The sequence below is a fragment of the Anser anser genome, assembly GCF_964211835.1.
Source record: "Anser anser genome assembly, chromosome: 1".
In the NCBI taxonomy this organism is placed as follows: domain Eukaryota; kingdom Metazoa; phylum Chordata; class Aves; order Anseriformes; family Anatidae; genus Anser; species Anser anser.
In genome coordinates this window covers 113,259,766-113,287,517 of record NC_139720.1, presented here as the reverse complement: position 1 = coordinate 113,287,517, position 27,752 = coordinate 113,259,766, and the positions used below count along the sequence as shown (strand labels likewise).

The window sequence follows — 27,752 nt, the reverse complement described above, 5'->3', positions numbered from 1 at the left end:
CTCAGAGCATGACCATCAGCACAGGCTCCTTGGAGGGCTCAGGCACCAGGATTGATTCTAGATCACTGTCAGAAGTAAAACAGAAGAAAGCCACCGAGGCATATAGGCTGGTGTTGTCCCATAGGGATAGTGGCAGCACAACTACCGGTATTTAAGTATACTCTAGTACCAAGACTAAAGGTGCCTGTCCCATTCAAGAACTGCTTAATGCAGCAACAGCTGGCCTATAGGAGGGAAAAAAAAAAAAAGTGGTTTTACACTATGTCCAGCAAGACTGAGCTGCTAAATTAGGGCTCACCCCTGATTTGTTTTGCACGTAAGCTGCTGCTCTGCAAGGTGCATCAGGTGGCTAGCCTTCCGCTGCTAGCATCCTGACCTCCTGGTTGCAGAAAGAGCAGATTAGACCACCCACACACCTCACCCACAGCATGAGTTGGCCTTAAATTTTGCAGCCAAATTCTGCGACCATATTTTGAGATCTTGCTGAAGTTTTAAAGGACTCGGGTTTTGTTGTGGTTGTTCTCTGTTTTACTCCTCCAACCAAACGCCCGTGCCCTGCTTCAAGAGGTTTGCCTTTCAGCAACAGGGGAGGTATTCTTACATAGAGATGGAAGGCTTATCACAGGCAAGAATCCATGAGACACAATTACATACAGGTTCTTCAAAACAGCTTCACAAGTATCTATTCTGGTTTTTCCTCTATTTTTATTGAAACTTTGTACAGAAGTTTTAAACATTTCCATACAATACTTTTAGACAGGACAAAATGCCATGGTAAAGGAATGTAAACTGCAAGAAACACAGTCTGAAGTATCCAAATACTCTCTAACAAGAGTTTTAGTTTGAAGACTAATGCAGTAGGCAAAATAATATGCATACAGTATACAAAGAACAGTATACACAGGGCCAGCAATGCTAACTATGAAAATTTGCATCAGATTTACTTCAAAGATTTATAGCAATATGATAATTCTATACACTAGACCAAAATTAATTTATCATACATCGTTTCTATGACAAAAAGCTTGTCATTATGGACAGTAGCAACTTACAAGTATAATTAAGCTGTATTAATCTCATTAACACTTCTAAAACTATATTCCTACTACAATAATTTTTTCAGTATATTGTCTTATAAGATCTTAATAGACCTTTAAATAACACTTTACCAAAAGAGAGACCTGGATCCATTATAGCGATCTTATCTACATGCCCATTTGGCTTATTTCAAAACAAAACAGAAAAAAAAAGAAAAAAAGGGACAAGGAAAAAAGGCAGGTTTCAAATGCTATATGATATCATTTGGTTTTGGTCTGAAATGTATTTTAGTTGAATAGTTTAAAAAAAAAGGCAGTTCATTAACTGGTATTTTATATAAAATCTGCAGAAAAATACAACAGCAACAAAAAAAATACTTCACAGATATTTAAAAAAAACATTATATCAGAGATACAAGGTAAAGCAGCATCACTTTGACACTGTGCTTCAAAAATAAGATGAATGAAGAGACTGCTCTAGTGATATTAGAAAATTTGCTTTCTTCTTGAAGAAGACTACTAACATTTTGCACAGCAACTATTTTTATAACCACCTCATTTAAAAACGTGTATTCATAGACACAGAGAATTGTCATATCATTACCATTTTTGCTCAAAGTGTCTGACTTTACACAGTGAAACTGATAATGCTAAGTGTCACCAGATGTCACTATACCATGAATTCAATATTAGAACAGAAGTGAAGCAAATGCCTTTGAACCAACACCATAAAAGAAATCATAGAAAGTGTTTTGTAAACAAAACAAACCACTTTGCAAAACAAGAGAGTTCAGAGATCTCACAGTGAAATCAGAAATCCTAATTATATATGTTTACATTCTAGGACTACTCTTTACCTTAGGCCAATTAAAGCACATTAAACCATTTAATTATATACAAACATTTTCTTAAAAAAAATTAAAACATTGCACACAAGTTTGCTTTTTAACATCACGTAACAAGGTTAGTTTTATTTTCAAAACAATTACATTTAAGGGCACAGAACATACAGAATACCAAATTAACAGATGAGTATTTTTGCTTTGCTATACATGCTAAATCCAAAGATTTCCTCAAAAGAGTTAGAGCTTACAAACTCCAACTTCTTCCACGTATCCTGTTCTCTGAAAGGGAGCATCTCCCAACACCTCCTTTATCTTAGGATTTAAAAAAATATATATATAAAAAAAATAAAGCTGTATGTTTTAAAGTTGTAAGCATCTTCTGCTTTAAGTGTTCATGCAGAGATCCTTTGATGGCTCTGCCCACTTCACTGTAACCTTGTGGGAAATCCTTTCCACTACTCAGTTACAGTACTTTCATGACTTGCATCAGAAGTCTCATGCTGGCCCTTCTGGGATAAGGGTGAAAAGGGAAACACAGATTTGGAGAAGTAAAAAAAATACAAAGGGTATACTGAAGGCCATTTTAATTTCTTACAAAACTCTCACCATTTCCTTTCAGGTATTAGCAAAAGCTAACAGGAAAAACAAAAACAAAACAACAGTTTAAAAAAAAAAAACAACCTTTGGCAGAGAATAGCTTCAAATCATTCATTTAAAAAAAATTAAATAAGAACTGTCTCCCAGAATGTACTATTAAGTGCTCACGAAGCCTTCGTTTTTGACTTTTTTTTTTTTTCTTATTTAAATAAAAGGCTTCTAACAAATTTCTGGGAGAAGATTCAAATATCTTAACAGAAAAATAAGTTAAGGGGAATAACAACAAAAAAGGTGTCATTCCAAAACAACTTTTTCAAGACTGTCATTCTAAGTTCAAGGCAATAAATAAACCCCTCACTGCAGAGACAGAAGCCAAGTGTCCTCCTGGCTCTACCCCTGCACAGCTAGCCAGTCCCACCTCGGAGGAGGCCAGTCATTAAAATTTATGGAACCGATTGTCCATTATGGGAGACACTCTGTGGTTTTACCAGACTGAAAAGTTGGTGCTCGAACCAAAACATATTAACCAGGGTTCTAGGTAGGTCATGACCAGAAAATTAGCAAAGGCATGTTTACGCTATAAAAAACCCTCAAGCAGCTTCTTACACTGTAGTCCATAACTCAAGGTGAGGTATTTGCTCACCAACAGTTTGCTTGAAGCCTTAATTTTTTTATTTTTTTTTTTTTTGGATAAAGTGTTTTCATTAAGTGGTTACATGCAGCAAAGAGTATTAGCAAGTTTTATGACCTCTAAGACATACAAACAGAACACAATTGAAGAGGCCGACGTTAGGCAGAGAGTAGCATAGAAACGTTTTCAAGAGAAAAAACGCTGGAGAAACAATTTGCTTAAAAGCTTCTTCACAATAACAGTTTGAAAGGTGGGGGATGCAAAGTATTACTTCTTAAAGATTCTGACTGCCTGCCAATTATCACTGTGATTAATTCAGCAACTTGTTAGTTTAGCAGAAGAAAGAATATATTAACTGGAATGCAGAGTATCTCAGAATCAACAGTCAAATGTTGCACTGTACATTTGGGAAGGATTGTGACTCCATATGATGGTCGAAGAATCAATTTCATCATAGATTTGATTGTAGTTAATACTGCCCAGGATACATGCATCCTATGCATTAACTATTTAAACAAAGTTCTGTTTAAACAGCAAATGGCCTGGGGGAAGAAATGCGGAAAAACAACCAAGGAAAAGACATTATAAGCAAACCACTATTCAGGTGGCAATAAAAGCCATGCCTTCAGCTTCATAACCAGGTAAGGCACCCTGGAAAAATAAGCAAGGATGAAGCAACAGGGTCCCTGAGCTAACCTGACTTCACAGGTTAGGTGACAATGCATTTGTTAGTACCAGAGCCAAGAGGACTGGTCTGGAAAACCCAAGTACCAGCCGCTGATGGAAAAACATGCCGAGTTAGTAAGGGACAGTGCCTGGCACGTGAGTCTCTTTCCCTGTGCCAAATCTTACATTCTAGATCCTACAGTTTTCAAGGAGATATTGCTGATCTGACACTTATCCTTACCCTCTAAATTTATCTTTCACTCCACTATGATCAGTAAATTTTTGTTCTAGACTACTTTAACCTGCACAGAAGCAATTAATTATGTTTTGTATCTTACTTTACATATAATATCATCCTTCCCAGTTCCCCCCACTCATGAATTGAGATTCCATTAACACACTTCACATACTAGGACTTTACCTAGTACTACTAAAAAGGATTTCATTTTTTTTCTGAATGAAGGCAGCCACACATCTTGTCACACTGGTATTAACATCAAGACTCAGGTATGGTAACTCTCCTCTCCTCCATATATTCCAACACAGCTCTGACGCTTATTACCGTATTTCCAGTTACTCTACCTTCCAGCAGCAACAACTAAAAGTGGACAAAAGTCAGATATCTCATCCTCCAATTAGAGTCTCAGAACTAATGGGATTTGACTGATTTCAAAACAAAACGGAAAATCCCCCACAAAACTAGACACTGATCAGTTTACCTGAAAATATGCATTATACTCAACATACTACTATAAGCTATTTAGACAGCCTGCAGCTTATGGGACCACTGTAATAGAAAGCAAACTTTCTCCAACAGTCAATGGCAAGATAAACTCAAATTTCATCTCTACAGAACTTTTTCTTAAGTTTACATTATTAAATTAGACTGTGCCAAGGAGACATTTCTGGACTCTTGAATCTACACTGTTACACAGTCAGCATGGTCCCTTGGGCTGTTTTTGGTCTGGCTGGTTACTGGTCTCCCATACAATTCCCCAGACAAGCTCAGGAGCAAAGACAGCTGCACGAATTAATTTTGGAGGCAGTTCTGTGGGGCAAGGGAGCTCGAAGGGAGTGCAGCCACACTGTCAGCAGGCCTCAGGGCCTGACACCAAGCCCCGACTTCGTCCAGTCTGTGACTACGCACGTAACCAGGCCGTGGCCTGGCTAAGCAATGGCTACCAAGCTGATCGCTGCCAGTTTCCAGTAAGGGCAGAAGCACCTGGCCTGGGGACAGGTCCTCCTGTTTTACTGGGGGGGCAGTGGACAAAACCCCCACTCTGCTGCCTTTTGGTCTGCTGGACCCCATCAATTCACCAGCACAGATACCCCACAGAACTGGAGGACTTTGTCACCATCCTCTGGGAGGAGAGACCCTGACTGCCTCAACACCTACTAGCCACCCGCAACTGCCCAGGAAAAGGTTCAGGTTTTTGGGTTGTTGTTTTTTTGAGGAGTCCTCAAATGCCGGCACAGATTACTACTCCAGTTGCTCCTCATCTCCTGACACAGAATCCCTCGTGACTCATTCCTTAAAAAAGGTCTGGGAGTGGAAGGAGAAGTGGGGGAAGGCATTAGGTAAAAGGACTCTGGAAAATAAGGACCCCTTCCACCTCTTCGCCCAACCTCCTCCTCCCTTCCCACTTCTTTTTGTCCCTTTACAGACTCAGCAGTGGTAGGGCTGCAGAATATTTCCTTTTATACATACATCACAGAGGAAGAGAGTTATTTTTTGGTGTGTTTGCCAAACTGAAGACATGCAAGCCTCACATTTCTCTTTCTCCCACATGGTAGAACCTATGTGTAGGCTTTTCTCTACAAAGAGGCTAACCCTGATTATGTCAATGATAATACAAGGCTAAAGGTTTGGGGACAGACAAGGTTGAATATATATTCTTTCAACATACTACAAATGTCCGATAAAGATAGTTCCTTTCCTCCTCCCCCCATTGACAGTTTATCTCCAGGGTGTTTTTGTTTTTAAATACACCAATTTTTCAGTAATGGAATTAACAGTGAATTTAAAAAAAAAAAACAAACATTTCCTTACAGGGAAAAATGACAGAAAGCTATTGACAGGTATCACATTTTAAATACTACAAGATGAGGAAAATATCATCCTGTTGTTGCCATAAGAGAACTGAGAAACTGAAATAACTAGAAGCATTGAGCAAAATTCATATGTATTAAGTTGGCCAAGGTAACACAGTTACGTTACAAAGAACAACTATACAATAATGTGTATCACAGCCTTACATTTAAAATCTTTCAACACAGCTTTAATCGTTTCAGATTTTACACATAGGTAAATGATTACTTGTTATCTTCACCTTCATGTTGACTGAACTCTAGAGCTGCCTGACTTCAAACACAGCCACCTGCCTGCCTTTGGTATATTTATACATGTATTCGTGGAAAAAGAAAAGGTTAATACTGCAAATGGGGAAAAGAAAAGAGAAGAAAAAAAGACAAAGGGGAAAAGGGAGACACCACACAACACATTCTGCCTTCAGCAGAAATAGGACAACATGTCTCAAATGGTCTCTAAATAGGCTAAAGTTGAGTTGATTTTACAATTATAGCGTAAACAATGCCTGGGTTGCGGTTATGTTATTTGGAAAAAAAATAAAAAAAATCTCCAGAGACCTGTATCAACTTCTGTATGTTTAGCCATACCCTTAAAAGTTCACTATTCACTCACAAAGAGAAATAGACAAACATGAATATTCCAAGCGAACAGACACAGACCAGTCCAGTATTTAGTAATAGCTTAACTTTTGGAGTCTCTTCCAGCATTTGTAAACAAACAGTCTCTTCCTCGATCTCCCGAACAGCTCTCTTGTTCATGTTTTTACTTTTAAAGCCACAGAACCAATCTATGAATTTCAAATGTCTCTCTCTATCATCAGTTTCTTCCTCGCGCTTTTTCTCACCCATCAAAGCTGCTTGTCCGTTCGAATAGCAATCAACTGGTGTCTCGACTTCAGAGTGACTTACAGAAATCACTGGGTTGCTGTCATCTCTGCAAGTGACCAGAAGATTGATATCCTCAGGCTTAATATTTTTAATGTTTTCTTCAGATTTGCCATTTGGAATGATATGATTAGCGTTTTCATTGCACCTCAAGATGTTCTTTTCTTGCACTTTGTACAGCTCCCCCTTCGCAGTATTCTCTTTTACATTCCTGTTTCTCACAGCCCAGAAAGTGGTTGTCCGAACCTGTTCCTTTGTAGGCGGAGGCGTAAGCAGGCTTACTATAAAGGTCACAATCCCAGTGATCCAGAACAGAGCCGTAGCGACATACATGTAATGGATGTTTTTGATAAAGCTTGGCCTAGTATCTGGCTGGTTACACTCTGGAGCGCGATAGATAAACGCCAGTACCAACCGTATCGCGCCGAGGACAAACCCAGCCATTCCACCATAAAACGCCCCCTGTTCATTGCAACGCTTCCAAAATATACCCATAAGAAACAGAGCAGCCACCGGTGGGGTCAGATAGTCTGCTACCTCTTGAATATAAAGGTACATCTGACCGCCTTGCATTTCTACGATTATTGGGACCCAGGCAATGCTTATAACTACCATGAACGCCACAAAGACTCTTCCTACAATCATCAGTTCTCTAGACGTCGCGCTCTTCCGAATGAGTTTGTAGACATCAAGCGTGAATATGGTGCTGGCACTGTTGAATATAGAGTCCAAGTCACTCATCAGTGCAGCAATCATCACAGCCATCATCAGTCCCCGCAGACCAACTGGTACAAGTTTCATCACCAACCGTGGGTAGGCGATGTTAGAGCATCCAGCTCTGCTCCCGCAGACTTGAAAGCAGTGTTCTGGATTAATGCAGGCGATATCATCTGCAAACAGTATTCGTGAAATCATCCCTGGGACAACTATAATAAACATTGGCAGCAACTTTAAGAAGCCTGCCATCAGAGTGGATCCTTTGGCATGAGCAATGTTTTTTGCAGCTAAAACTCTCTGAACTATGACTTGGTCAGCACACCAGTACCAGACAGAAGCTGGGGTCTGTCCCAACAAAAATCCAGGCCAGGGAATATCTTCATCTGTTGGCTCGCGCAACATTTTAAGAGCGTCAGGCTTTGGGTCCACATTGCAGGAATCGGTAGTGGAAATGTTGTAGGTTAACAAGATAGACGTAATATTTGGTGATGCTAACATATACCTTCTTTTAACTTCTTCAAACCCACCAACCTCCAGAATACTTAAGATCATAAGTGTGAGGGCACCGATAATCATAAGCAGAGCTTGAAGGGTGTCTGTGTAGATGACAGCCACAAGACCTCCAGTCACAGTCAACAGCGCAGTCATTCCAATAAGGAGGATTACTGACAAATAGAGGTTCCAACCTAGCGATTCTTGAATAAAAAGTGCCCCTGAATACAAGTCAACTGAAAGTTTGGTGAAGATATAAAGAATTAGAGACAACGCTGCAAAATAGATTTGAATTCTATGCCCTCCAAAACGCTTGGACAGGTATTCAGGCATGGTGTACACTCCTGACCGGATGTAGACGGGGACGAAGACCCATCCTAAAAGCTGCAAAAGCATTAAGGCGTTGAATTCCCATGCACCTACTGCAAATCCACTTGCCGCTCCAGATCCTGCGAGCCCAATGAAATGTTCACTTCCAATATTGCTCACAAACAAAGATGCACCGATAGCTACCCAGGTCATAGAACGCCCTGCCAAGAAGTAGCCACTTACGGTGCTTCGATTGTATTTCCACATGGCAAAAAAACCTATGCACATTACAAGCACGAAGTACAGAGCCACAATGGCAATGTCTGCTGTTTCCAAAGAAGCCCTCATTTTTGTAAACAAAATGACTTCGCACAGCTGACGTCCACTTCTCGCCCCCCAGCAAACGTCTCTTAAGCAACACGTGAACCAGTTAACATATATCAACACTGCGGATCAAATTCTTTGTCCCTTGGTTTGCTGTCCTGATGCTGGTGGTTGTGGTACATTTACTTTCTCCGCTTCTCAAATGGAAATTTGGAACTTAGCACGCACTTTTAATCCACATTCCACAAGAGCATCAGCCTTAACTCAGTTGATGTAGGAGAAATTCTTAGTTGCAGCTAAGTTTAGTGAGGCCTACTGTACCAACCCTGCAAGGCAGCAAAGACAAAAGACAAAGATTGAATTAGAGAAGAATTTCATGAAGTAATGAGAAAAAATTTGAAGTCTAGCAAAACAATCACTGAACACCACAGATTTTCCCCCTTACATTTCCTGCTGCATTTATGCAATCCATAATACACATAAATTAAATACTTGTAAAACTAAGAAGTAATTCCTTTTATAAGTCAACTTTAACAAGTACCTTAAGAGGCGCGGCAATTCCGGACTATTAAGTGACCCAAATTCCCCAGAACAAGGCAAGAAACACAAATGCATTTTTATTATTTCATTACTTTACAGTCTCTCGAGTCTATTTCTCAAGTCACTGAAAAGGCCTTCCCCTTGCAGACAATCTTAGGAAAAAGAGAAAACAGAAAGGAACTTTAACCTGGCTCATCATTTCCTGCATTTCCCTAGCACTGCACCCCACAAATCCTGATAGATCCTGATGTCACATGCATGCACTTGAGACACCAGCTGGCTGCTAGAACTAGCATCAAAGTGAGGACATAATGCTGTCAAAAAAACAACATACATTTAAGATCCCCTGGAGAATCGAGGTTATTCTGCAGGATTTAAGCAAGTTTGCACCTGTCTGGGTACAGGTTATCACAACAGGGCTACATTTTATTCTGAAAGCTCTTCATGCATACCACACACACACACACACAGAGTGAAGAAAGTCCCATTCGGCCAGATGACAAAAGCAAAACTATGCCTGACATCCAGCTTTAGGGTATTTCTGTCTTCCAAATGCCTTTTGATACCTGTACTCACATGGTTTTGGGATCCTCTGGGAGCACTCTAGGCACCAGGAGGAAGAACCAGATGGATTTTGGCAGCTTCCAGTCGCTAGGATGCCAGGAAGTGCTGTTCCCAGCACCACCCCTTTGCACCCAAGTATGAAGAGGATCCCATTAACCAGCCTCAGGGGCAGAAAGTTTGGAAGCCAAGCATACTCTGCTGTTCTATTCCTGAACCCCGCCAGTCATACCCCATTCCACCAAAGCACATCAGTGAACACAGGAACTCATTTAAACAACCAGGACTGCAGCACTCAAAGTGGAGGAAAGGGAATAAAAATGTTTTGCTGGCAAATAACAAAGAAGGTGGAAAAGGATGAGGGGATTAAAGAGATGCACTATGATTCCTGTCTCTCCCATGGAGAAAGGATGAGAAAGGATGCTTCTATCTCCTATTTCTACATTGGAAAACATCATTTACCTATGCCCACCCAAAACCATTTAATGGGTTTACAAAGGGCTGAACATAAGGTTTTTCTGCTCCCATTACCTAATAGGCACAGCCTTGGTATTCAAGCTTATTAAGAACAGGGTCTGACCCCATTCCTCTTTCCCACACACTGACAAAGGTAGGTACACAAATCACCAGCTGCTGTTCTGACCATAAGGTCTATCAGCTTTCTAAGTCCTACAAGCATCAGTTTAAGGTACTCCCCCTTCCATCTCACTTGCAGAATCACTGAAGCTCTGATTTCCCCTTTAATTTATCTCTGATTAATACAAACACCTAGATAACATAGCAGTATTTGGGCAGTTTCCTGTTCAGCACCCCTGTAGCATATTCATTTTGTTAAAAGTAAATAAAAACATTACACGTTCTCAAATAGACCATAATAAGCTGTAGTTAAGGTTGAAAAACATGCGTGCACGCACCCTCTGCCTTACTTCATGCCTTACTGATGGCAGCAAAGGTGCTGACATAGGAATGTGCACTTCTCATTAAGGCAGATGCATTTTAAAAAAAGCTTACAGCAAACCACAACTTCAGCCTTAACGAGAAATTCACAATCATGTTACTTGTATGAGCTGGCTGTTTTTCAACAGTAGCTCAGAATCAGAACAAGATAATAAGGGTTCCCCAACACCACCACAAACCCACATGAGAATACAGATATTCATTCTGCGGGAGCTATAGCCAATAATGAGAGACTACGGAGACATGGCACAAAATGGACTGATTACAGTAGTGTGCTAAATTTATCGTGCTCATAAGCCTCAAGCCACAGATGTATTTTAAATTCTTCCATAGAAGAATTCATATTTATCCCCACCCACAATTGCAGCAGAAGTTAAGTGGTCTACTCCACGGTTTAGTTTAACCCAACATAAAATTCTAGACACTTCAGATCGTATGGTGCCATCAGATGCAAGTGTTGCACACTATCCTTGCTCTTAAGCACTTTCAGGTAACACTTTAACAGCGTTGCTTCTTTTGCTATATTCCCCTAAGTTTTCAAGTGCAACCACATTCTAACATTTATGCCAACAACGCAAGTATTTTAAGGGAAGTGGAAGAAGAGATATAACTGAGACATGGCAGAAAAGAAGAAAAACTACTACAAAGAGAGTCAGAATAATGGGCAAGCTAAAGAAATAGTAAGTTATACTCTCCCTCTTCTACTGTTCTGCTCTGTTACCAAAAAAATGTTGGACTTGAACTTTAGTTCACTTCTCAACATTTTCCCTGTAGGTTAATCAATGACCTTGCAAAACTATACTATATTGTGACATATATAAATCATGAAAACATTCAATGAAACTATATCTACCTGATAGAAGAGGTACCCAGCTCACAGTATGGCTATCACAAGCACATTCAATCCCTCTGAAAAATGCGTAAAGTAGAAGATGCAGCTGCCCTTGAATTGTGACGTTTCTCAATTAGGATACTTGCCAAACTACTACGGGCTAGTTCTAACCAAAATAAACAATACGTGAAGTTTCTTGAGTATTTTCCACTGGAAGGTACAGCCAAATCATGCATTTTAAACAAGCAGTCTACAGAGGCTTTGTACCATCACCTTTGTAATCAACATCTGAAATATGCAGGGTTCAGCTTGCTCTAGGAGGAAGGTGGGAAGTTTTCAGTAGCCACTAAAAATTTGCTGCACTGTCACTAAATTACTGTACTAAAGTAGCCTCTTGTACCAGTTTCTTATTAGACCTAATTCTAAAATAACCCTGGAACTTTTTTTTATTACGAAAATGAGACTCGTCCCTCTGAACTTTCAGCAAGTTATGACCTCAAGTCTTGAGAAGGACTTTTGAGACGCCCCATGCGAGTTTAATCTCAAGTTATTAGAGCAGCATACATTGTGGTACTGACAGAAAAAAAAAAAAAGAGACAGAAAGACAGCATTGCTGCCAAGGACTGTGAATTTTTTCCCTAGAGCTGTTTTCTGGCTGGATCGTATCAAAGACGCAAAACAATGTTTTTCCCTCTTGTGCGAAGATAGAAGGCTACAACTCTGGTGAAACAATGCTCATGTCTCTCCAACAGGCAGCCCATGCTATAAGAAAAGAAAAGTCTCAATTCCCTCAAGAGATACTAGATAATGCGAAGCAGACTGAGGGTGGGATTTTTAGGAGAAATTCATATGATTGCTTTAAAGGAAAACTTTCTCCACAGTGCTTTTCTAATAAGATGGGCCTTTAAATACGCCAGAATCAAACTGCTCTAGCCCTGAAGCAACCATTTGGTTTGTGCTTAGTCTATTTCTCTTCTTTGCAGATGGGAAGCTTCCCAGTTTACTTCCCTTTCCTCTTGCAGTCTTAATGACCAAAGTTGTAAGGGTTAATTTGAGGATACAGATGGCCACATATCACACGCAGTAGCCTCCACTCTCACTTGTTAGTGTATGAAGTATATACTTAACTTCATTCATAGACTACAGAGTAGTTTTGAGGGTCTTTCTTTGAAATAGCATTTCTCCATTCCCACCTTTTTAACCAGGGGCATGGTAACTCATTCTAGCAGCATTTTACCCATTGAACAACTCACCTGCATAAGCGGAACGTACCCAGATTGCCAGGCTCAACACCTGATTTCTCCACGATTTCACACCTTGAGCAGGCCTGCACAACATTCAACCCCTCGAGCGTGTTGTCTGTCCTTTTCAGGCTGCAGGCTACCTGCTACAGAAACGCAAGTAAGTTCCTACCTGTTCAGTGCTCCATAGTAAACACAAGGCTGTCTGAGGCAGCCTATCTCCCAGGGAAAAAAATAAGTAAAAAAGGAAAACCTCTATTCCATTTATTACAGCACTCTACAATACAAAAAAAAAAAAGAACAAAATGTTCTTCATCAAAAATTGATACGTATCAACTTAATGTAGCACATGCCCTTGAGAAAGCAGGGGCTGCTCAACACAACCCTAAACATCCAGGAACTGAGTTTCAGGACTTGCCCTCAAAAATGAGGAACTGGGTCAGATGGGCCAGGCGAGATCACACCCAAGACAGACACAGTACATCATAGGAAGCAGGCAAACTCAGAGGCAGCAGTGGACCTGTAGCATCTAACAAATGAGTTAGTCTGCAACATCATTTCCAGCAGCTCAACAGGCTGGAGAGGAGGAGTACGGCCTTACAGTTATCGGAATCAGCAGCTGCCTGGCTCAGCCTGTTTGCCACATAGTTCCAGTTTGGGGCTGCAGAGCCTACGGTTAACACTTCTGCTGCCTTGGAGAACACAGGTGCCTCTCTGTAGCACCTGTGTAAATCGCTGCCACCATAAAAGCCTGATTCCAGGTGCAAAGTTCAAATCAGCCGGCCACTCAAAGGAGTTACTACAAACATGCACTGTGCTTTTATGTCTGGGGTCTCAGGAATCACCATGCATCCAATGCTGTTCTTCATCATTTTACAGCAGCATCAGAAAAAGAAGCTTGCTCCATAATACGTTCTTTTCTAAAGGACTGCTGAAGGAAACACTAGAGAAATAAGTAACCTCACAGCACACAGTTCAGCAGAAGAAACGTAGAGAGATGCATCTCTCTACAGAGAGGTGTGCTGCACTTGCCTATCAGGAATGAAATGCTACTGTGGTCTCTTACAGGAGTAGTAACTGGAGTATCATGAGGCCAGCTGAAGCCCAGTGTGACTGACAGCATTAACATAGTAGATCGAGGGTTTTTTTATTATTTAAAAATAAATAATATATATATATATTCTCTCCCAACCTCCTGTCCTTAAAAGCATATAACTCTTCGGTTCCCCCTCCAAGTCACAAATTAAGGGGAAAAAAAACTGAGTAGAAGAGGATGCAGCTTTACTGTAGTGCTTATGCAGCACTTCCAAGCACAACAGAAGCTACAAGGCTACTAAAGGATGACAAAGCAAGAGGAAGATGGTTTATTTTCTGAAACCTACATCACTAGCAGTGCCTCAGCAAGCCACTTCATGCCACTGCCTGTGGCTTTCACATTTGGATGGCTTCTTTCCCCACAAATCCCCAGCACTGTGCCAGGAGTAACAGATTATTAGTTTCTACCGCTCCCCTCAAAACTCCACACACCTAGAAGGGAGGAAGGCAAGGACAGAAGAAAGGAGAGAGAAATTTCCTTTTTATTAAAATAGAGGGCTACCAGAAAGAAAGACCATCTGCTCCATGCCTACCTAGGCATACCGTAGTCTGCTAACTTAGGTCTTAAGGAAGACTAGTCCATCAACTCAAGTTAAACTGACTACTAGTTTAATGAAAACACGTAGGTAGGAACTTCCTCTTCTGGTTATCGGATCAAAGAACTGGCTGATGTTTACACAGGTGACAGATATTATCAGTTCCTGAAGAGAGTAGAAAGTACAGCTGCTCAGCACTGCTGAGGGACTGGACTGCTCTTCTCTGGCAAATTAGCAGAATCATTCATGCCTTCACCAAAACTCCAGCAGATGGACACGAGGCTCAGATGCCCACAGATGGGTTGTCACTATGAGCAGGCAGCTCCTTCCCTCAGCAAGAAAACCATGCTTTCCTTTGCAACTCCAGATAGACACATGACCTTCTTCCTCCTACACAGGAACTGGAAGCAAAAGAGGAAGGAGGGTACAGAGAATGCACATGGTCAACAGTAACTAGGTAAAGAGCACAATAGGGCAAACAGGGAAAGCGAGCCATTTTTACTGGGGTGGGAAGGGGTGCCTCCTCCAGGAGACGGCAAAAGGGAGAAGGTTCTGGCATCAGGCAGAATTTGCCATGCCAGGTAAGTCTGTAAAGATGTCAGCTGATATACTATGTTGGCAGCTGCTGAGGAACCCTGAGCCTGAAGACTCAAATTCCTTCTTATGGTGGCCTATTGACATTCATTGGCACCGACATTTTCAGTGGTGAGCGCTACTTATCTGTGGATAAATTAGTTTAACAAAGTAGTTAGTGATAAAGACGAAAAACAAGAGAATGGATGCAAGTATTTGACTTCCACAGAGGACTTGGGACCATATAATAAAGTGCATAGGACGGATGTTACCATCCTATAAAAAGCACACCATCAGAAAGCAAATGTCTCTCTCTACCACTACTCAAGATGATCTTTTTCTTTAGCTGCAAGGCACAAAGATGCAATCCAGTTGGTGGTTACCAGCACTCACCAGTAACTAAAATAACTGACGTAACTCAAATAGGAAAACATGTTGGTTCACCCCATTTGAAGAGGATTTTGACTAGGAGAGTAGGGACTTCAGAATCTACTTGAAGAAAGAAAAAGGAGCACTGGAAGTGAGAGTCACCATGCAACTGGGCAGAACAGAAAGCAATTCTTCCCAGAATTTCCCAGACTAAAAAGAAACACACAAAACACACACTCATTAAGCTTATTCAGGACTTTGCCATAATCCTAATCACATTCATGGTTGCCCACCATCTTTCAACAACATGAAGCATCACAAGTTTAATTGATAAGTGAGACTGAAGTTTCATGAACATATATAATCCTAGAATTCAAGTTTGAGGCCTTCCACCAAACTTCTTAGTCTGCTGATGGTCTTGCTAGATTTCTGATCCTTCTAAGGCATTTCAAGACACCAAAATGAGGCGTAAATGAGGTTATCTTTATTAAAGAACAACTAGTACTATTCTTTGTAATTACCTACAGTGAAAGCTACCCAATTTCTTTTAAAATAGTCTCAACACAAGAGCTTCATTGAATGCATTCCCCCTCCTCCATCCATGCTCTGTATATACCTCTGCTTTTACTTATTATTCCTTAAACGTTTGTGTAACTGAAGCACAAAGACTGGCTTGCAAGAGGACAAATTTATTAAAAAAAAAAGGGAGGCAAGAAATAGCAGAACAGCAATTCTTGTGTAGTTCCTCCCATTCACGTTTCCAGGGTTCATGACACTCTACGCCATCTGCTGCCCCATGCTTGTTTCTGTTCCCTCTCCGCACCAGGAGCGATGCATTTCTCATTTCCAGTCTCATTTCCAGCGCCAGTATTTGAACTGGTGTTCCCACAGTACGGGTCCTTAGCTTGCAAAAACCTTGCTTTGCTTTCTGAATTTTTACTTCTCATTTTTTCTGTCCCACTTCGACATGACTAGGTATATCTCACCCATTGGTCCTCCCCCTCACTGAATGCCCCCTTTCGCCTCATTCTTGCCTCTTCTGCAGCATGCACACCAGAGACAGCCCTGCTGGTCCAGCAGGTAGGCAGCTTTGAAGGGAATAACCTGGTGGTTCTTTATGCTCTCAGTTAAACAGCACAGAGGCTGATACAAGCAGCACCATCAGACAACTGTTTGCACATAACCAACATTTACACTACCAGAGATTTGTGGCAAAGGAGCTCTGAGCAGCTGCGGCTCGAAAAATTGACAACCTGCTCCGGTTGGAGTCTGACAAAAAACAAGACAAGTGACTTGATCAATAGACAACAACCCCCAAAGCAAGTTTCTGATGGAAACTGCCAGCATTACGGCTCTGGAACAAGGGACTTTGAGAAATCAGCTCCTGAAAGAATTTGTAAGACAGCAAGAACTTTCATCGTTACAGAATATACAGAAGAAAACAAGTGTATACATACATTCAGACTTGAGTTAATTCAGCAGGTAAGTCTAACTGATATAACGGACATCTTTTAAAGAGTCACTCTTGAGGGTTTTTACAACAACAAAGCGCAATGACATGATTTTATCAACACAACAGGTTCTCCTTCATTCATTTTACAAGCATCTCCCTGATCACATGCACTATGTGTACGTATATCCATACACACACGCAGTGAGCAAATGAAGAGATGTACAGCCAAGAGAGAACAGCAGAGCGCTGAATAGGTAGCAGGGGCAAAGAGGGGAATGCTTATCTTAAGGTTTAAGCCGCCGTTTCTGCCTGCTGAAGAGCAGCTAGCCAAATCCCACAGAAGTCTGTCTGTCCCAGCACAGGCATAAGGCCCTGCCCACCGTCCTGCCTCAACACTCAGGCTCGTGGCTTAAAAGCTGAGGGAACAAGAGGTGCAGAGTTAACCTGGACACCCCAATACACGCGTTCAGTCACTGAATAAGCCTGTCTGAACCAAGAGGCTCTTGGCTATCTTATTCCTGCCATCAGCTTAGTACTCGCTTTGGACAACTTTGCCAAATTCATCTTGCTAACAACTATCTGCTATAAAAAGGTTTAAACTACGTCGTAGAAGAGAATAATCCTCTACCTCCCCCATATCCAAGCCAGGCACATATCCCACACTTGGCAGAAACTTAAAAGACAGGCTATTCTTGGGTCTTAAGATAGAAAAACAGCAAACGTCAGCCAAGAGGGTATCATTCTCCCAACAGGTCAACTCCAGCAATTCTGACAGAAACGCTAAGGGCAGGAAACAAAAGGTTGACTGCTACAGGACAGTCAACTGCAGACCCTGTGGCTTTCCAATCTTCTTTTGGTTCCAACTATTTGGTCTTCTTTCCAGCACCTCCCCCAGTACACAAGTCCTTCCCAACCACGTGCAGGACGGGGAGGAAGAATGTGCAGGGAAGACTGCACTCGTAATTCAGCTGCAAGAACAGGTAGGCTCACCAAAGACACAGGAAAATAAAAACAGTACCTGCCTGCTTACTGCCCTCTTCGCTTCCCCCACCCTCCTCCTAGCAGAAATCAAAAGCCCAATTGCTGCTGCTGCCTATGCAGCAACTAAGCGTAACAGTCAAGCAACACTACTGCCCATTACTTTGGCTTTCCTAAAACAGCTGAACAATCTCCAAGGCAGGTAGGGCATTTCTGAAACAGAGCAACCTGCTCAGAAGGCAACAAACAGGTGCTGAAAACGAGTCACACTGTGTGAACCCGCTAGCCAGACTGAGAGCCCAGATTCACCGTCATGTTAGAGAGGGGCACGGAGGGTCCCCCAGCCCAGGGCTTTGCTGAAACAAGGCGATCAGACCACGGTACGTACTGTGGATTTGTCCTTTGCTGCGGGTGAAGACCACACTGCTCATAAGATCTTGACACGCTTTCTTACTTACAGTGAGATACTCTTCTATAAGGAGAGTCTTCAAACTGCCCAGCCACTTCAGCTGCAGTTGCAGTGCTGTCTGGCCGAGGACAGGCACACAAACTCCATGAGCCGAGCAGCAGTGAGAGAAGCACGGGGGTCCCTGCCCACTCTGCCCTGTGGTCCCTGGTGGTCAGGGCTTGGAGCAGGGCGCCTTGCATTGCCACCTGGCTATCAGGCTGTTCAACAGCAGCAGAGCATGAGGAAGCCATTTCCAGCTCTTCCTTCCCTTTCCCTTCCTTCCTTCCTTCCTTCCCCAGGCTCGTTTCGGCAGGAACTCCCCAGGGAGTTTCGGCAGGATCAGGAGGGCAGCAAGAGGAAGCCTGCCTGGAAAACAACCCGTTCCCCAAAGGGAGAGCTCCTGCAAATTTGCTAGCAGGTCACTGCCCCTTCCTGCTGGCGGTCCTGTCCCGCCAGAACCCCCCCGCTGAAAGCTGCTCTCCTGGGAGAAAGTTAGAAATAATTAGAAAATCATCTCTGGCTACAGAGAGTGAAGTTTGGAGCATGAACAGCTATGTCCTCACTTTGTGTCCCTACCCTCCCCACACCTGCAGTCTTTGACTTCGGCTCTGGAAGGTTGGCAGTGTGTCTTTACACACGTCTGCGTGCTGCTGATAACCAGTAACAAGCCTGCCACCAACCTCTCCAAGCTCATCATGCTATTTGTCACCAGCATTTTGAGTGAAAAAAGCCACAGACATAGGCAAAATTCATTATTTCTACCATAAGTTACAATTATTTCACTTCACTGGCCTCACATCCTTCTTTTTCCAAAAGCATCTCCTCCTCATACTCAACCACACAGCAATACAATCCAAATCTCCCACTGCAGCTGCTTCTCAAAGACAGTGAAGCCACAAAGAAATGCTGTGGGGTTTTGCTCTTTTTAAGTTATTTGAACTGGGGGGGAGCTTTTAGGGATTTTTATTATTTAGGTTTTTCTTGAGAGTCAGAGCAGGGTCTTTGCTGACTGAGAACTCTGTGCACGAGCAATCTACAAATGAGACTTGTAGTAGAAGTCACACACCTGATCATACACTACCTACAAAAAGGGCAGAGAATGGTTGCTCAGCTTTGACTTCAGAATAAAGCCATCATCTTTTGAGATAAGTATATGCAGACAACCAGTGACAAAGTTTGAGAAGTGTAAGTTTTTCCCTCTCGCCCCCCCAGGCTTTTGGGTACTGCATTTTTTAAGGCAACAAAAGGAAAGCTGAAGAGACTGAGGAAATCTGCCAAGAAATGGACATGGGAGCATCAGGTGGGACTGCAGGGTCACGATGCCCTAGCAGAGGGCCCTGCAACCACACCGAGGCTAGCTGGATACAGAGGAGCCTTGCTGCTGCACAACAGACTGCCCCAATCCCAGCAGAAGCCACGTGCAAGAGAAGAATGACTTGAACCCGCCTCAGACACAGGTAGTACTAGGGAGCAAGGGAGTTTAAAGCAACAAAAATGATCTGGGGGGGGGAGTTTATTCTGCCTAGATCTACGAAAATGCCAAGGCAACTATTAAAAACAATTGTGGGCGGGGGAAACCCCGTAGAATCACGATGTTTGCCTCCGAAGAAAGAGCTGTGAAAGCCTACCAGACTGTAGCTCTGCAAAGGTTTGCGCTCAAGCTGCCAGGGAGCCCGCAGGAGTTAACAACAGTGCTAAAAGCGTAAGAAAGACAGGCTGCAGGGGCTTATTTTTTTTGCAGGGCAGGGGAGCTGTCAGATGAGGAAGAATACCGCAGACACCAAGAGAAGAGCCAGCACTCCCTCCAGTCTCAGACTGAAGGAGGTATTAGAGCTTGCAGCCACAGTACAGAGGGACCGACATGCTAGTGTGGTGAACATCTGCCTGGGGTCGTTGTATCGGAGAGCACCAGCGTTAAGAAGCAACATAATTTATTCAGGACTGCATAGGATAACTCCAGCTTCTACAGGAAAGAAGTATGTAGTCACTGTGTAATTTCAGACTGAATTCAGGTCTCTGTATTTTGACTAATTAAAGTTAGCATTATGCTTCAGATTGTGTGTTGTTATAGGATCATTAGGATCATTTGTCAGGATGCAGCAACACTGCGTAGCATATAACCCGTACAGAAATTTTCTTCAAGTGTTTTCATTACTCAGGAAAGGCAACAGTAGTAAGATACTTTAAAAAAAAAAACAGCATGTAGAGATTAACTCCCTAGACTTTAGAACTACGACAAAGGTAGATTAGAAACAGCAGTATTCCTGAACCAAAACTTAGTGTATTACCACCGCCACAAAGGACACATTAAGATACATCTACTACTAGGAAAGAGTATACTAGAGAGTCAAAGAGAAAAAGGTTGCAGATGTTAAATCCTGAGTGCATCAATGGCTCTTTAGAAGCATTTTACAACTAAAAGCTTATCCCTGCATCCCAGTGCTCAAACACTTGGAATTAAAGATGCTTTCCACCAGCATAGCACACCATGGCATTCTTTCAGAGCAGTCAGTTTATTGGTGTCTCAGTATGTTGGATTACCTATGCCTTCTGCCCTGTTCTGCATAGCACAGTGCATCTCCCCACATGAGCAGCATGTATACAGAAAGCATCTCGTCACCTTACCTACAGTTTACACGTGGACTGGGGGGACGGGGATGGAAGTCACCCTGTGACACAAGCCCGAGAGAAGCGTGTTTTGTCAGGCTGAACGCTGCTCCATGAGGTGGTGCAGCGATGCCACCAGATTTGCTCCAGTTGCCGTGTTTCTCCACTAGGGGACTCACCTGAGAAGTCTACTACAGCTTCTGCAGTTAAGCCAAGTTAAAAAAAAAAAAAAAGCCAACCCTGACATGTGGATGCTACATGTAAAATGAATGGAAATGTACTAGTATATGTAGCACACGTAAGGCATGAAGACGTGCTCCCATAACTACGGAAGAAACAGAGCAACGCTATTTAGCTTCCTGATATGCTACTGCGGATAGAGGTGTTCATGTAAACAAAGGTTAAACGCAGGAGCAAACGTGTTCACACCGGGTGAGATCAGAAGGGCTGCAGGCTAGCAGAAGTGCTGCTACATTTCCACACCAGCACCGCGTATTAAGCGGGAAGGTGGCAGATAAACAAAAGGCTGCAGAAGGACTGGCGAAGGACCAGCACCAGCTATTGTTTTCCAAAAAACAAACAAACAAACAAAAAAATCTACCTAGACAGAGATGCTTCCATTTTATTAATATTTACCCTCAGATCCACACGCACACCCCTGGCCCAGCTCCTGCCCGAGGAAGAGCATCGCGTCACCCCGCTCCCTCGCACCCCGGCTTATCGCCGCGTCGCCAAAGGCAGCGGCGGCCAGCAGCCCTTCGGAGGGGCGATACGGCCGGCCCTATCAGCGGGGCTCAACTGGTGTTACCAACGGAAAATAAGCACGCTAAATAAGCTAACTACGCTAAAAAAAAAAAAAATAACAATTATTTTAAAAAATGATGTCTTGAGGCTTCCAAGGGCCAAAGGGGCACGGGGCTGGCAGCCTCCTGCCCACACCAAGGGGATGCCCGCAGTGTTGCCTCTGCTGAGGCGAGGCCAGGCCCGCTGGGGAGGCCACCAGCCGGGCACCCTACAGCACCCCATGGCACCCCAAGGGGGAGGCTGAGGGGTGGGCGAGGGTCAATGGGGCTGGGGAGGGGTATGGGGGGGGTACAGGGGGTTAAGACCCTAGTGCTCGGGCTTGAGACCTGCGGGGGCTATGCTGCTGGGTGCACGGCTACCAACTCTTTTGGGGGGAAATAAGAGAAAAACAAAAAAAAGATAAAAAAGGGGGAGAGAGGGCAGAGAGAGGCGCACGCGGGAGGCTGAGGCACGCTGCGCAACTCCGCTTCAAAACACGGGGGGAGGAGAAGGGCCGGGGGGGCGCCCCGGGGGAAGGGTCCGGGGCAGGGCGACAAGGGGGGGACGCGAGGAGCCCCCCGGGGGGCCGTAAGGTGCCGGGGGGCCGCCGGGCGCCGCTGGCTCCCTCCCTCCCGCCTCCCCTCCCTCACTCACCCGTTGCATGGCTTTCAGGATCAAAGCCAGTTCATAGCGGGGCATCGCAGGGCTGGCGGCGGTGGCGGGAGGAGGAGGAGGAGGAGCAGGGATGCGGAGGGTGAGCGGGGAGGAAGGGGGCGGCAGTGCCGGAGAAGGGGGGAAAGATGAGGAGGAGGAGGAGGAAGAGGAAGGCGCGTCCCCAGCGGCGGCTCCTGCCCGCGCGGCTCCCAGGCTGCACAGACACCGGGGCGGGCGGGCGGGCGGCGCGGCTTAAAGGGCGCCGGCAGCTGCGCAGGCTCCACCGCGCCGCCCCCTGCCCGCCGATGGCGCCGCCTCCGCCGCCGCCGCGGTCCCGCACACGCCCGCCCGGGGGGCAGCTGCCTCCCGCCCGCCTCCTCCCTTTCCTCCTCCTGCCCGGGGGCTGCCCCGGCCCCCAGCGGGGCGGAGGGACGCGGGGGGACGCCGGCGAAGGGGGGCCCCCGAGCCGCGCCTCCCCCCTGCGGCGGCTCCGGGCTTGCGCCCGCCTTCTTCCTCGCCGCCGCTGCTGGTGCTGCAGGGAGTGGAAATTTCCACTGTGACCGCCCCCTTCTCCCCCCTCTCGGCACCCGGGACCACACGGCCATGCCTCGCAGCCCACGGCCGGGCGGCTGCGGCCACGGCTCCACGCTCACGGGTGAGGGCACGGCGAGGGGTGCCCGCGGGTGGGTCCCCCAGGTGCCCTTCCAGAACCTTCTGACATCGGCGGCGTGGCTGCGGTGCTCCTCACGGGAAAGTCCCTGCCCTTGAGTTGAGGTGTCCTCATGCCCACAGAGTTGGGGTCACTCCCCATGAATGTTAGCTTCTTTTTTTGTCTTTTTTTTTTTTTTCTCGATGCAGCACATGGCCTGCTGTGGGTTGTGCGTAGGTGCCTCAGCAAGGCTGAGGTAAAATAGCATGGCCAATGGAGGTGACCCCAATGAAGGGTTACCAGACACCAGCTTCCAGCCCTGACCTTGCTGCCAGTCAACAAACACCCACAGCCCCAGAAGAGGCACGTTGGAAGAGCCTCACGGCATGGTCAGGCTGGCTTGAGAAAGATTTCTGTTCTCCACAGCATAGAAACATGCCTCAAGGGTACCACCTAATCCCACACACACTTAAGAACATCCCAGAAATACAGCACAGAGCTGGCTCTAAAGAGAAACCTTGTGCTGAGTTTCTGCCCTGGGTTTTGAAGCCCTCTTGGCCTGGCCCTGCCTATGCTCACAAGGTGGCACATCTCGCCTCTCCTCACGGCCGTGGCTCAAGGTGAGGAGGATGCAGGAAAGAAGGCAGATCTCCAGACTAAAAAACTTTAATGAGATAACTAGGATCCCAGCACCCCAACTTCTTGCTGCATACCCTCGTACGCCAAGTCCATATTCTCTCCAAAATACGCTGGAAATCCCACGCCCCCTGCTCTTTTTTTCAACAGTGCCGAACCTCTTCCTCATCATTTACGTACATCTTTAACCTCCTCTTAAACCAGAAGGGGAATTCATACCTCACTCTTAATTGAGGTGTACTTTCACAAACTCAGACTACCTGCCTACAGCCCCACCCCAGTCAGAGAGGCCTCAGCTGCCCATCCCTGCCCGTCTCTACCCAAAAAAAAAAAAAATTGCCATCAACTCAGCATTGCTTGCTTTTGCTCTGTTTGCACAGTGATGACATAGTAGCTGGTAAAATGAATCCAAGATGCAAGCACTGCTAACTGAAAACTTTTCCCACAACGACTTGCAGCACAGCCAGGACTGGTAATGTTGTGGGCGTTCCTCATCTCCAAATTTGAGTTCTAGGTCATTCCCTACAGGTGCTGTGAGGCAGCACCCACAGGGGCTTTGTTTTAGGAGGCACTTTTGTGCACCACTACAAGTTGTCAGCTGTTCAGGATGAATTGCCTATGCACAAGTCTTTACACATACTCCCAACCTACACCCCCAGCTCAGGTAAACACCTGTGCTTTGGCAGTAATTGCCAATCTGCCAGCTGACAGGTATAATTTACTGCCTGTTGGTGCTTACCACATACAAGCCTTCCCTGGGTCATTTTGCTTTGTTTTCTTTGTTGCTGGTGATGGTTGGTTGGTTGTTTTTTACGTGGCATTGTGTGGAATGGGCTTCTTTGTTGTCCTGAACAGCTGCCTGGGTTATTCCAGAGGAAATCCACATAGTCTGCAAATGGTGGTCCCCAATGGAGGGGAGAGTGCCCAGGCACCCCTGCTGCATGGACACAAAGGGACAGCAGTTCCCACCGTGCTGGTGGTGGTGTAGTCACACATGAACACACGGTTCTCGTCCCACGGAATGGAACCCCTATGTCCTGCTGCTCCTACCCATGTTCTACCTGCGTAAAACACTAGTCTTCCAGAAAATAATGAAAATCATTCAACTTCTATTCCTGAAGTCTTTCTCATGCCCAGAACTTCATGCAAATCCCCAAGTCTATATACTGAAATTTCTAGTGCCACTCAAATGTCAGTATTTAATCTCAGTTGGATATACATATATATTCACCATTCATATGCACTTTTAGCTACATTAAACATCCAAGCCCCACCAATACACCTCTGCATGTGTCCAACAAAACCTCCTTCCCTTTTTGTGAACCTCACCCACATGTGTCCTTCAGTGCAACATCTCAAGACCCACCAACATTCAACTGAGCCTGAGTCCATTTACATTTGGGCCTGAGATCTGTTCATGCATGCAGAAACGGTTGTGCAGAGATCTCACAAACACACTCCCAGATATGTGCTCCTGTGTATATTCTCTGAACGAGATCTCTGTGCTTGAGGGTCTCTCCATATGCATAGTAGTGACACAGGTACAGTGATTATCAATCTGTGTCTGAATATCACACATATACAGGCCTCTGATTTCAGGCATCATGCCCACGTCCAGCTGTACACACTCACTCCTGAGCCGGCTACTGCATGCATTTGTGACATCCCGTATCTTCGTGAGAGTTCCTCACACTTTATGACTTTCTCACTGCTGATGCAGTGTGTCCACTGCTACCTTGAATCTCACAAGTTTGTTTGTTCCTCAGAGTACTAACCACAAGTATCCAAGGACTGTAGGAAACTCTCATTTGCCATTTCAAAGCACACAGTTTCAGAGGAAGGTCTGAGAAACATGTAGTGACCGTGCCCTGAATACTCAGAAAGCAAACATAAACCACTCCCACCCCCCAATATTCTATTTTATTTTTAAAAAGTAATAAGTGTAAATATGTGACTTGAGAGGCCTGAGTCATGGCTTTTTCATGCTGGAGGTTGAGGGTGCTACAAAGGCAAGCTGTCCTTTCTACCTGTTAGTGTCTTTCATGGCCATCCTTGTGCCAGAGAGCAGCACGTAGAGCACTAATGAGTAACATCACTCTTTCTAATAGAGCACAGGATAAAAATATGTCCTCATGCATTCTATATGCATATGTAAATACAAAACCTATCTTCTGAAAAAGCTTTTGGAAATGTTTTTGGGAATTCAAAAATGTCATGCGACATCTTACAGACTTCTGATGAAGAAGCTGCTCCAGTATGGTAGGAATTAAGGGAAAAAAGAAAAGAAAATGTATTGTGTGCTTTTAAAACCTGAAGATGATCTTTAATAGCCTGAGCATAACTGTATTGTGCTTCTGTGATTTTTTTCTTATGATGGAGTATACCTCATTGTGAAACAAGTACTCTGTGCACCACAGAAAAGCCAATACTCTCCTCTTAATCAAAGCTTTAATTTCTAGCTGTGATACTTCACACAATATCAGCCCAAAATCAAAATTTACCACAGGTTTAGTACTAGGATGTTGCCCGTCTTGAACTCCAAATCAGGACAGACTTTCAGAGGCGTTAGTAGAAAACAGAAATTGCTTGTGGAAAGAGATCTGCCATACACTGATACACTGCCAAGTGTATTTTTGTTTGCTTGTACTCGTGTTTGTCTATAGACACAGACAGGGATATAGATACAAATACAAATACAGATCCGGATACAAATACAGATACAGATACACATGCCTCTTCTCCCTAATGTCTGCTCACCTTCTTGGCAGGGTTCGTAGCTGAGCACTGTATGCCTGCGGTAACAGGAGGTGAACTAGCTAGTACAAAGCCATCGTGGGAATACCTGCGTGGCTCTGCAGCATGGCAGTGATTGTGGTCTAGACCTACTCCAAAGAAGTGATGGGTGGAGCTGGATCAGAGCTTTGAAATGCCAGAAGTCATCTGATCCGAGGGAGAAGATGAGCAAGCCAGGCTGAAGAGAAGGAGATGATAGTAATAGATTGAGCTGTGGGAACATGGCTCTTAGAGACATGGGCAGGGTTTTCCCTGGAGGGAGGATTGAAAGGAAACAGAGCTGAGAAAGAAATGAAGGAAAAATCAAGGAAGAAAAAGGACAAAGTCTGGGGCAAAGAGCCCAGAGCAGAGATGACTGGAACAAGGAGGAAGGAATGTGGAGGAGATCGGGATGTGATGCTCTCAAACTGGGAGTAGGGTTTAAGGAGAGGATATAAAAGGGGAGAAAGGGGAGGAGAAGTAAGAACGGATGGAGAAAGACTAGGATTCAGACAGGGCAGTCTTGAAGAAGACTAGGGTAAGGAAAGATGGTGCAGTAGGAAGTTGAATGGGCCATGCTAGAAGTGAACAGGCAGAGTCATGTACTTCAGAGCTTCTAATAAAAATGCACGTCTGGATTTCCCGCCTACCCACAGCCACCAGTCCTCCTCTGTCAGCAAATACCTGTGAATCTCCTGACAAAGTAATTTGTCTAATATTGCCCCTGTCCACACGTGGATGACAAGCGACTGCTCTTATCAGCTTCCCTGTTAGTTCAGAGTGGCAGGGCTCTGCCGTAGATCTAAAGGCTCCAGCCCTAATGACATTTACAGCAATATGATGCCACATGATGGAAGGGGTTTTCTTTTCTCTCTCTCTCTTTTTTTTTTTTTACTGTTTGCTTTTTTAAAAGCTAGCTAATTGCACATATAAAATCTGCTTTAAATGAGGATTAGGTTGCAAAATCAATACTACATAATGTGTGTAATTTTATCCTTCCTCTCACTTGCATATGCATTTTCAAATAATTGCAAATAATATAATTGCATACTATTCTTTCCATGGGGTCTATTCTACATTTACTTCTCAGGGTGGAGCTGCTCTGGAGCTATGTCAGGAGCTACATAGTTGAGAAGGCCAACATCTATAGGAGTTTTTTCACATTTATTTCAGAAAATGGAAGATGTGCAGTAAAGTGACAGTACGGGATCATGTGAAAAAGAAGGATTAACTCCTGGTTAAAACAGATGAGCTTTACCTTAGGGATGGATTCAATCCCTCCTTTGCTGCACAGTTCTTCTGTAATGCTGGATAAGTCGGTTAAACCACAGTTTTTGCAGGTGGCCATAAATTTCATGGTCGTAGTTTCTGGGTATCTGAATTGAGATTTTGTGGTCTAATTTGCAGAAGTGCTGAATGATCCCAGCTGAAACTGAATTCAGTTGGTGCTGGACGTATAAAGTGCTCTGAATGGAGG

General features: G+C 44.2%; 2 protein-coding genes across 5 annotated transcripts in view; both read right to left on the bottom strand.

Annotated features, from left to right (window-relative positions):
* Window positions 1–22,358, bottom strand: part of MRPS6 (mitochondrial ribosomal protein S6) — a 46,048-nt gene extending 23,690 nt beyond the window's left edge. Inside the window, exon 1 of the mRNA XM_083818170.1 lies at window positions 22,219–22,358. Within this exon, the coding sequence (XP_083674296.1) occupies window positions 22,219–22,263 (45 nt within the window). The 5' untranslated portion in view covers window positions 22,264–22,358. The remainder of the gene's footprint in view (window positions 1–22,218) is intronic.
* Window positions 686–22,363, bottom strand: SLC5A3 (solute carrier family 5 member 3). 4 transcript variants are annotated; one of them, XM_083818142.1, is made up of 3 exons: window positions 22,219–22,361; window positions 12,735–12,868; window positions 686–8,917 (listed from the first exon to the last, which is right to left on the bottom strand). In XM_083818142.1, exon 3 carries the CDS (start codon window positions 8,613–8,615, stop codon window positions 6,474–6,476), a length of 2,142 nt encoding a protein of 713 aa, XP_083674268.1. In that variant the 5' UTR covers window positions 8,616–8,917; window positions 12,735–12,868; window positions 22,219–22,361; the 3' UTR covers window positions 686–6,473. The 4 variants fall into 4 exon arrangements, with proteins under 4 accessions (XP_083674268.1, XP_083674270.1, XP_083674271.1 ...); XM_083818144.1 differs by having other exon boundaries at window positions 12,754–12,868; XM_083818145.1 differs by having other exon boundaries at window positions 12,735–12,865; window positions 22,219–22,237.
* Between the last annotated feature and the right edge of the window lie 5,389 nt (window positions 22,364–27,752).